A 10,958-nucleotide genomic window follows, 5' to 3' on the forward strand; every position below is an offset into this window, starting at 1 on the left:
ACAGGTGGGTGGCATGAACCTGATTGCACTGCAGTGCAGCAGGATGCAGATGGACCAGATGGGCATGACTGGGAAGCTGAGAGCCGAGGAGGGAAACGGAGACGGGCCAGAATCATCACATGTCTAACAACCAAGCCACAGGAAACTGTTCAGACACACAGCAACATATATATTTGCTGCTAGCAAATATATATGTTTGCTAAGGAATCTCAGGAAACGCATGAGTTGATGCTCTCATGCTGATCTCATTCATATCAATCCCAGAATGCACTGCATTCACCCACCTCCAGTCTGGAGGAGGAGGTATGTCACAGCAAGGATCCTCCTGGGTACCAACATTTCTGGCTCAACATTGTAATTCGTATCTAGAAGATTTCTGGAGAAATTTTAAAGGGGCCTGCCAAAGTGTGCTTGTCAGTTTGTAAGTGCCCAGTGTTCAGGTGAAACCCAGAGTACGTTTACTGCAAGGACACGAAGTAAGAAACCAGAGTGTCCAAGCCGGATCACGGGCGCGTCTGATAACACAACAGTGTGATCTCATCTTGATCCCGTTATCATTGGAGGCATGAACAGTTTCCTGCAGGAGAAGCTGTTACTGGGAGCAGAGCAGGTGGAGCAGTCACACAGAGCGCCAGCATGAAGCCACGTGTTGAAGGGCCTGTGGCTCCTACAGGCTAGGGGCCACGCAGGAACCGGGCCACGCAGGAACCGGGCCACGCAGGAACCGGGCCACGCAGGAACCGGGCCACGCAGGAAGCGGGGCCAAGCAGGAACCGGGGCCACGCAGGAACCGGGCCACGCAGGAACCGGGCCACGCAGGAACCGGGCCACGCAGGAACCGGGCCACGCAGGAACCGGGCCACGCAGGAACCGGGCCAAGCAGGAACCGGGGCCACGCAGGAACCGGGCCACGCAGGAACCGGGGCCAAGCAGGAACCGGGGCCAAGCAGGAACCGGGCCACGCAGGAAGCGGGGCCAAGCAGGAACCGGGGCCAAGCAGGAACCGGGGCCACGCAGGAACCGGGCCACGCAGGAACCGGGGCCACGCAGGAACCGGGGCCAAGCAGGAACCGGGCCACGCAGGAACCGGGGCCACGCAGGAACCGGGGCCACGCAGGAACCGGGGCCACGCAGGAACCGGGGCCACGCAGGAACCGGGGCCAAGCAGGAACCGGGGCCACGCAGGAACCGGGCCACGCAGGAACCGGGGCCACGCAGGAACCGGGCCACGCAGGAAGCGGGGCCAAGCAGGAACCGGGGCCAAGCAGGAACCGGGGCCAAGCAGGAACCGGGCCACGCAGGAACCGGGGCCACGCAGGAACCGGGCCACGCAGGAACCGGGGCCAAGCATGAACCGGGGCCACGCAGGAACCGGGGCCACGCAGGAACCGGGGCCACGCAGGAACCGGGGCCTTCTGGTTGTGTGACTGCAGGTGGCCACTGAATGATGACTATTTGGAAGCACAAGTCGGAATTGTGAAAATAGTATTGCTATTTATTTCCCGTGGACCTGCTGTTCTTCTGTAAATATTGTTACTATTACTGGAGAAAAATGTCTGGATTCTGTGAGATTTGGCTCTAATGGAAACCTGCAAAACTCACAGGGAGCAGTGAGGGCCAGGAGAGCAAATAAAACACATTTTCACAAAAACTCTGATTCTGAGATTAATTGAACATTTTGACCTTGGGTGTTCTCTGTCAAAAAGTTACAATTTGCAAGAAAAAAATTCTTTGATTAACATTACAAGTAAATAAATGTTAAAAATGAGACCCTCTGTCAGATTTTAAAATGAGACATTTGCAACACAAAGGGCCAGAAATCATGTAGGATTTATAGCAACATGGCTGCTGATGCAGCTTCTTCCTCAGGATCATTCTGGATCCTTCAAGGCATCAGATACAAATTAGTCACATTTCTTCCAAGTCTTGTTGATACATTTCAGTTCCTGGAATTCTGCAGATTAACTTTTCTGTTAATCTGCAGAATGAAATCCTCCAATGAGTCAGAACCAAACTGGATTCACTTTAATCATATAATGCATATCTAACTCAGGAATTACATATGAAATGTTGTCACACCAACAAAGCAGTCGCTACTCTCTGAAGTTATTGTCAGTGAGGAAGAGGAGCTGCTGCTCTGGCCAAGTTCTGGTCATCTGAGCATGCTCAGATGGTGTTTTGCAGACAGTGCTGAGTTTTATCGAGTGCCGTGTTCATGGAGCAACCGTGAAACATTCCTCCCAGCCGCATCTGGCGGGTGAAGCTCTGGGTCTTGGGGTGGTAGCTGCAGGGGGCGCTCTCAAAGCTGGGAGGAAGCCGGCCGTAATCGCCTGACGTGGTTCTGTACAGGATGCTCTGGGGATGGATCTTCCCCATGGACCCTTCCGTCACCTTCGAGCTGATGATGCAGGAGAAAACCGGGTTTCCAGGGTTGCTGCATGACCTAACATGTTCTGCTTCCTGAAGAAGTGACATCACTGCTGAGCCTGGAAATCATTCACAAACTCTGCATTAAAACCTTGCCAGTGTGTTTGCTGATCAGTTTTTATCTTCATCTTATTGAATTTAGGTCAAATGTTCACCCTTTGACCCAAACTATGTTTAGCTTCTTTGGTAGAATAAAAATAATCCAGAAGGAAATATTTTTAAAATCTTAACTGAATAATCCAGACCAGCCCTGTGCAGCTGGAGGTTTGAATGTTGGCATATAAATAATAAATAAAGGTGGAGAAAATGTTTTCTTTTTTGTTTGTTTTGCAAGTCAGAAAAATATCAAGATATATGAAGTTTCCGCTTCTAGAAAAGGAAGTTTCTTTAACTGTGAATACAGAAAATCGAAGTGCATTCCTGCTGCCTTGAAACTCCTGAATCAGTTTCAAGACTCAGATCTTTGCTGATTGATTTTACAATATTTAGCATCTGAAAATCTCAATAATCCCTGAACTTTCACTCCAAATCCCAGGGGAGTTGAAAAGGCAGAGCAGACAGAAAGAAGTTCAAACCGTGTCTTCCCCGACTCCAGCGTCCTTCTGACCGCCAGTTAGGGTCAGAATGAGGTCAGAATGACGTCAGAATGAGGTCAGAATGACGTCAGAACATCTCCAGCCATTTACCTGGAGCAGGTCAGAGTTTGTTGATCCGGTTCAGATTTTAGATACAAACTTTCTACTCTCTTCTTGTCAAAATAATGTAACACAGAACAGGAAGTGCTGGGAAGCTAACTTCCTGTCGGCCGAGACTGGGACGGGTTCCATGAGAACTCCAGTAAAGCCTCCAGTCTAACCAGTTGACCAGTTACCTCTCAGTCCTGCTGCACAGCCGCGTCGTCTGGATTTTGTTTGCGTCTTTCAGCCGCTGGAGAAAGCGAGGCGTCTGGTTTCCATGGAAACAGAGACAGCCAATCCGGACCGGTCTTTTTAAAAATGTTTAATTTAAAGGGTTAGAGATTTATTATTATTACTGGTTACAGTAGAGTTATTGCACCTTTCTGATGATTTAAACTAAGTTTTTTAGCTGTGTCGGTTTTTAAACCAGCCTCTTTCAGGTTTTATATTTTATATTTCTTAATACTTTGCCATGAAGTGGAATTGTTAAAAATAAGCAATATTTGCAATTTTGATGATTAAATGTACTTTCTAACTTTTTCTGGACTTTTCAAATCCAACCAAAATGTTACAATATGATAAAATAATGTTCAGCATTTCAGCCTCACTGAAACAGGAGCAGTTGTTCCTGACGTTTTGGACAAATATGATCTTTAAGAGTCATTTATGACAAACTGCAGATAAAACCACCAGCAACGTTTGTAACCTACTCAGATTTTTAAAGACTCATTCAATAAATTAGAATATTATTGAAAAGTTCATTTATTTGGGGAACTTGACATTTCAAGGCCTTTATTTGTGATAATTGTGATGATTTTTCTCTTGTAACTAATAAAAACGTGACAAGATTTACCCTTTGTAGAAATTATCTGATTCAGAGAAACAAGTTAATTAGAGAAACAATCAATACTTTTGCGTTCCCTCACAATAATCTACTGATCAGCAATGTGTCATAACTGAAAACTGTGAGCCTTTCTTATGGCGGCCGCTGTTCTTTCTGCTTTAATAAAAGGTTATGTGAAGTTTTTCTATGAATGTTAATATCTCCGTGTGAAAAATCTGACATTTTATATCTTTTCCTTTAGGATAGGAAGGTACCATAAACCTCAGACAGAAACAGAAACGTTTCGTAAGTAGGAAAGAAATAAAAATACATCTAAACTATTTGGATTATTTCTGAGTTATTATTGCAGGTAATAAATCATCTGACAGTTTTGATCGTTTTCTAGTCTGAATGGTTTTCATGTTCAGTTCCATCTCAACCTTAACAAACATAAACATGCAGTGAATAAATTGATTTTCAATCAGCTTTTTGCACCAAAGACTTAATAATAATAAACAGGTTTTATTATTATAAATCACAGTAAACTAATGGTGGTCGAGGGTCGCACTGGGTTAACTGGGAATCTATCAATCAACTCCTAATCAATTCTTTGTTCTGTCCCAATTATCGATTTATTCCATCTTGATTATCAGGCTCCAAAGTGCCAGGACTCCTGACCTGCTGGTGGCGGTAGGGCTCACCTAACGTTTTGCCAACCGCCAGAAGAAGAAGATTTACCCTCCAGACCAGAAGGGGCGGTAGAGCTCCAACCAGCAGGCTGCCACCGCCGTTACACCTGAAGGAGAAGCTGCAGGATACAGTGGTGAAGCCCCACTGCTCTCTGGGCTTTTAGTGGGACTGTATCGGAACCGGCTCAGGATCCGGTTCCGGACCCGGGATGGACAGTGAGATTCAGCGGGACGGCAGAGTCCTGGACCTGACCGACGACGCGTGGAGGGAGGACCGGCTGCCATACGAGGACGTCTCTATCCCTCTGGTACGGGCTGCTGGTCCGGTCCAAACTACCGAACTTTTGTTATGACTAATGGATCAGCACAGTGTTTCCCAGCCCGGTCCTCGCGGCTCACTGTCCTACATGTTTTAGACGTTTACCTGCTTTAACAAACGCCTGTTCATCATCAGAACCGCGCAGGCGCAGAGCCTGCAGAACCAGGCTGGGAAACGCTGGATGAGCAGAACATTATGACCACCTGGTGAACAATACTTAAGGTTCTCTTCAGAGAGCAGGGCGTGTCCGACATTCTGCCCCCTGTGTCGGGAGCGCGAACTGCAGCCAGAGTTCATTTCATCTGATCGGTTATCGGTAAAACATCTCAAATCATCATGTCAAGGTTGCGACTTTATCGGATCAAAATGGTGAAATAAATGAACGAGGTGTGTGCAGGTTTTCTTACACCGTTTTGTTTTAATCGTTTTTTTTCCCAGCTTCTTCTCTTCAACCTGCCAATGAAGGTCACCAAAGCAGCTCTGGGTTCTCATCGCTGGGTTCTCATTCCTGGGTTCTGATCGCTGGGTTCTCATTCCTGGGTTCTCATCGCTGGGTTCTCATTCCTGGGTTCTCATCGCTGGGTTTTCATTCCTGGGTTCCCATCGCTGGGTTCTCATTCCTGGGTTCTCATTCCTGGGTTCTCATCGCTGGGTTCTCATTCCTGGGTTCTGATCGCTGGGTTCTCATTCCTGGGTTCTCATCGCTGGGTTCTCATTCCTGGGTTCTCATCGCTGGGTTCTCATTCCTGGGTTCTCATTCCTGGGTTCTCATCGCTGGGTTCTCATTCCTGGGTTCTCATTCCTGGGTTCTCATTCCTGGGTTCTGATCGCTGGGTTCTCATTCCTGGGTTCTCATCGCTGGGTTTTCATTCCTGGGTTCTGATCGCTGGGTTCTCATTCCTGGGTTCTCATCGCTGGGTTTTCATTCCTGGGTTCTCATCGCTGGGTTCTCATTCCTGGGTTCTCATCGCTGGGTTCTCATCGCTGGGTTTTCATTCCTGGGTTCTCATCGCTGGGTTCTCATTCCTGGGTTCTCATTCCTGGGTTCTCATTCCTGGGTTCTGATCGCTGGGTTCTCATTCCTGGGTTCTCATCGCTGGGTTCTCATTTCTGGGTTCTCATCGCTGGGTTCTCATTCCTGGGTTCTCATTCCTGGGTTCTCATCGCTGATATGACAGGAGGGAAGCTGCTACAGAAAGATGAGGGGGAAGCCTGTTAATTAATTTCTAGGTGTTGATCTTTGGTATCTCAATCATCTCACATAACAATAATTGAGAAAGTGAAAGCATTTGTTCTCTATTTGCCAACGTTATGAGGAGGGAACCAAATATTTGAGCTTCCTAAAATAATCCATTCCCTCCAAAAAGCGTGGAACCGGGAACGGATTATTTCAGGAAGCTGAAATATTTGGTTCCCTCCTCTGCAAATAGAGAACCAATGCTTCCAGTTTCTCAGTGGTCGTTCTGTGTGATGGTCTGATTGAGCCATGAACAACTAGAAATGTCTTGTATCCACTAATCTGTCATGTTTTACATTCGAGCGGGATTTTCCAGAAAGTAACACTCATCTTGTCAGGAAGTCCAACGTTTGTGTCCGGCTGTCAGCAGCAATGAAAAATCATAACTACACAACAAGTTGGAAACCTGTTTGGTGACCCACTTTTATTTGTCAGGACTAAAGTTGGAAAAAGACAGATTCTGTTGGTGTAAGAAGACCTCGTTTATTTTCTACGTTTTAATTTTGTTCGCTGCTGAAAGTTACAACCTTGACAGGATTCTAAGGTTTTAGCGATAAATGGATCAGAAGCGCCGTGGAAATGAACGGATCCTCTCTGGCTGCAGAGCGCGCTCCCAACACAGAATTTCACACACGACCTGTCTGTCCAGGTCAGAGAGGTCAGGGGTCATCTGGTCATCCTGATCAGAGTTAGAAGTGATTTATTGATCACCAATTTGTTGACAGTTACTGGAATATTCTCATGCAACAGAATAAAAATTGTAAAAATAAAAGATGATAGAAAAGAATGATTAGCGGAGGGGACGTGTGGCAAATCAGTGTTATCATCACAATATTTCATAAAATGACAGTAATAATAATAAATATCAGGTTTTCCTGTACTTTCTCCTTTCATGGTGAAGTGTTGCTGCTCGAGCTTTAGAGTCGTAACAAACATGTTTTCACCAAGAACATCCCTCAGTTTTTGTTAGTTTTGTTAGCGCGGAAATACTCCTGACCTTGTCCACTTGAACGGCCGTTGGGGTTGCTCTTGTGACTTCATAAGGTCCTTCCCATCGGGCCTCATGCCATCTGCGTCTGTACACCTTGATGTACACCAAATCGCCTGGCTTCACCAGTGGCTTCCACACTGCGGACTCTGGACTTCTGGATTTTTCCTGTAAATAGATAGCTCTATGGATAGCAGTTAGTTGTTCAACATAGTCTTTCAACTCAGTTTGCAATTGCTCAAGCGGAGGTCCCTTGTGAGGTAACCTCCATTGTGGCACAGGCATGGGCCTGCCTGTCAGCATTTCATGCAGGGTTAAATGTGTGCTTCTGTGCATTTGCATGCGATAGCTCATTAGTGCTAGAGGCAAAGCATCTACCCAGTTCAGTTTAGTTGATGCACAAATCTTTCGTATTTTTGCTTTTAAGGTTGCATTAATTCGTTCGACCATGCCTTGGCTTTGCGGCCTGTAGACCGCGCCAAAACGTTGTTTGATTTGAAGCTTTTGCAAAATGCCTTTAACGACTTTCTGTACAAAAGCTGAGCCATTGTCTGAACTGATTTCAGATGGAATTCCAAATCTTGGAATCACTTCTCTTGTCAAAAATTTGATAACTGTGTCTGCTCCTAAAGTTTTTGATGGTACTGCTTCAACCCATCGACTGAACCGATCAATTATGACCAACATGTACCTCTTACCTTGAATTGGTTTAAGCATGTCTACGTAGTCTATCACCAGGTGTCTGAAAGGTCCTTCTGGAACTGGTATGTGTCCGATACACGGTTTTATGCCTTTTCGAGCATTGTTTTCAGCACATATTTCACACTGACTTAGAATTTCATCCACCATGTCTTGCATGTATGGAGACCAGAAACCTTGTTTTTTCAGTTTGTCCATGACTTTTCCTCGGGCACAGTGGTCTAAGCCATGGGCTTCTGAGACCAGAATTGTTAATAATGTTACAGGTGTCATTAGTAGGCCTTCATGTGACCGCCATAGACCGTTTTCACTCATCGTAGCACCTCTGCGTACCCATAGATCACGTTCACTACTACTTGCTTGTTGCTGCATCAAAATGACATCTTCTGGTGTTACGGCTGGTTCTAAGGCTATTACAGGTGCCAAGATTGCCATTTGGCTCTTGGACGCCATCTTCGCTGATTCATCAGCCATATTGTTACCTCTAATGACAATGTCATTACCTTTACGATGTGCTTGACATTTGATCACTGCTAGCTTTGAAGGAAGCATCATGGCTGCAATCAATTCTTTCAATTGTGCCTTGTGTTGTACTGGTCTAAACAAGTTTTTTATTCAAAGAAACTAATTTGGAAAACTCTTAATTATTTTGTTATTTCTCATTTATTGTAATTTTGTCTGTAAAATTTCCTCTTAACTTTATATTTCTGTCCATCTTATTATGGAATTTTTAAATAATTGATCATTTGATCAGCTACTCAGTATTTCAATAATACTTTTCTACTCACTTGAGTAATTTCTTGGATGTCGACTTTATAATTTTACTGGAGTAAATATGCTGAGAAAAGGTGGATGACTTTTAGTTGGGTGTATGTAAACTTGTGGTTTCAGCTGTAAATTTTGCCTCTTAACAAATAAATGTTGTTAACCTGCAAAACATTAAAACCAGTTACATTTCTAAGACACTGACATAAAGTCAGGTGGCCCTAAAGCTTTTAGGGGCGTCCCGGTTCTGATCCGATTCTGAAGCCTGCACTCTCATCTATCAGGATATTTTGTTCCTCCAGGGTTACAATACCGGTAATAATCCTAATAAATTTTTACTCCTTCTGATCGGCTGTTTGTGTCGCAGAGCGAGCTGCCGGAGGCCGAGCAGGACAACGGCGGATCCACAGAGTCGGTGAAAGAGCAGGAGATGAAGTGGACCGACCTGGCCCTGCAGAGCCTGCATGAAAACACACCGAGTTCTGGAAGCTGAGGAGCCGTCCAGAACCGGACCGGGTTCATCTGCTTGCTTTATAACAACTAATAAATCTAGATGTTGTGCATCTTCAGCTGCTGCTTCATGTTCTTCCTGGTTCTAACCACCAGGTGTCACTGTGGGGCCGTCCAGCAGAAACGAACAGTCTGAACGTTTTCATGCATGGTGACGTCATTCAGGCTGAAACACAAATTGATTCTGATCCAGTGAAAAAAAACCAAAAACGTCTGATCCGACGCCAGCGGTTGGATCCGGTTCTGACTCGGTCAGCCCAGAGGTCAGGGGTCGGCTCACCATGTCCATCGGTTCTGTTGAACCGAAAAGCAGCAGAAACCAATCAGTAAATGCAGTCCGGTGTAGCAGTTTGTCCGCTTTCTTACTTTAGACCTAGTGAATATTCAAAGTTCTCTCCAGGATAAAATGTTTTCATTCTGGACTTCAAAGAACCTCAGCAGAACCTTGAAGCAGACCAGAACCTCCACAATTTCTTTTATTGGTCAGAAATAAAAACATAGCTCCCTGTCAATTAAAAATTTATATTGTGTTTTCTAAAATTGTTTTCAGCAGTAAAAATTAAATGTTCCCCCTCCCAGACCAAAAAACACGTATTTGCCCTGAAGTCCGGATCTGCAGCAGTCAGAACAAACGGCAACGACTGGCAGTTTGTGCGCCTAAAAGAAAATATTAACGCAGGTTTCCAAAAAGCAGACAGTAAAAGTCCATTAATAACCCAGATCATCAACCTTTAGCACAGTTAGCTTAGCTACAGACTGTTAGCCTCCTTTTCACTAACGTTTCATGAATTAAGGAAAGAAATTACCAACATATTCATATATTGACCTCTGACCTTTTACCACATCACAGGTGAGTCAGTCAGCAGCAGCTCCAGTCCCTGCTGACCCTAATAAAATGCAACTTTATTGCAGTTTTTGAGAAATTGAATTGCTTCATGTATATTTTGCACGTTGCTTGTGACTGTTGCTGCTGCGGAGACATTTCAGGATCTAAATGTGATCAGTGGACAGTACAGACCAAAAGTTTGGACAAACCTTTTCATTCAATGAATTTGCTTTATTTTCATGACATTGTAGATTCACACTGAAGGTATCAAACTATGAATTAACACAATATGTACTAAACAAAAAGTGTAAAACAACTGAAAATATTGTAGTTTCTTCAGAGTAGCAACGTTTTGCTGTGATCACTGCTCTGCTCTCTCTGCATCCTCTTACTGAGCTTCCAGAGGTCATGACCTGAAACGGTTTTCACTTCACAGGTGTGTCAGGTTAATAAGTTTGTGTCCAAACTTTTGCTCGGCACTGTTGGATTTAAAATTCATAAACAGTAAATATTGGACCAAAGAAAGCGAGAAACCTTCTGAAGGGTCAGAAAGCAGAGGCGGAGCCAGAGGGGTGGCCGGGGTGACACTTGCCACCCCCAACAGAGCCCTTGCCCCCCCTAGTGCCACCCCACTGGAAATGGTCATTTTAAAATATAATACTTATGAGATCGGCAAAGATTTGCCAGGAAAACTGTAATTTCCGTCTGTCCCTGAAGGCAGCCCGATGCCCGACGCTGTTCATTGGTTAAACTGACATGTCGGTCCTGCTTGATCCAAAACACATCAAAGGCTTCAGAGTTACACCGTCAGGAGTTTTGCAGGTATTTCCAACATTTTACCGCTCAGCAGTAACCGCTGTTACCTTCCTAATGAGAGGCGGCTCTTGTCATACATTTCTAAAAAGAAACAAAATGGTTGTGCACCGCTGCATAGTGCCTGGTTTATTATATTAGCCATGCTAGTGCTGATAGATCGTGTTTTAGACAAATTCTTTTAA

The 10,958-nt window shown here is 44.9% G+C and overlaps 1 protein-coding gene across 1 annotated transcript; it reads left to right on the forward strand.

The window, feature by feature from the left end:
* Positions 1–4,663: 4,663 nt before the first annotated feature.
* On the forward strand, positions 4,664–9,193 carry LOC129360131 (anaphase-promoting complex subunit 13). Its single transcript, XM_055030247.1, has 2 exons — positions 4,664–4,924; positions 8,992–9,193. The coding sequence occupies exons 1-2, from the start codon at positions 4,826–4,828 to the stop codon at positions 9,115–9,117; spliced, it is 225 nt and encodes a 74-aa protein (XP_054886222.1). The 5' UTR covers positions 4,664–4,825; the 3' UTR covers positions 9,118–9,193.
* Positions 9,194–10,958: the final 1,765 nt, after the last annotated feature.

Source organism: Poeciliopsis prolifica, unplaced genomic scaffold, assembly GCF_027474105.1.
Source record: "Poeciliopsis prolifica strain line A6 unplaced genomic scaffold, Auburn_PproV2 SCAFFOLD001, whole genome shotgun sequence".
Lineage (NCBI taxonomy): Eukaryota > Metazoa > Chordata > Actinopteri > Cyprinodontiformes > Poeciliidae > Poeciliopsis > Poeciliopsis prolifica.

What these genes read in the sequence shown, in the direction of transcription:
- LOC129360131 (XM_055030247.1), top strand. Translation starts at nt 4,826, where the DNA reads ATGGACAGTGAGATTCAGCGGGACGGCAGAGTCCTGGACCTGACCGAC. An exon ending in AGGACGTCTCTATCCCTCTG is followed by an intron (nt 4,925 to 8,991) that starts GTACGGGCTGCT and finishes TTTGTGTCGCAG; the next exon opens with AGCGAGCTGCCGGAGGCCGA.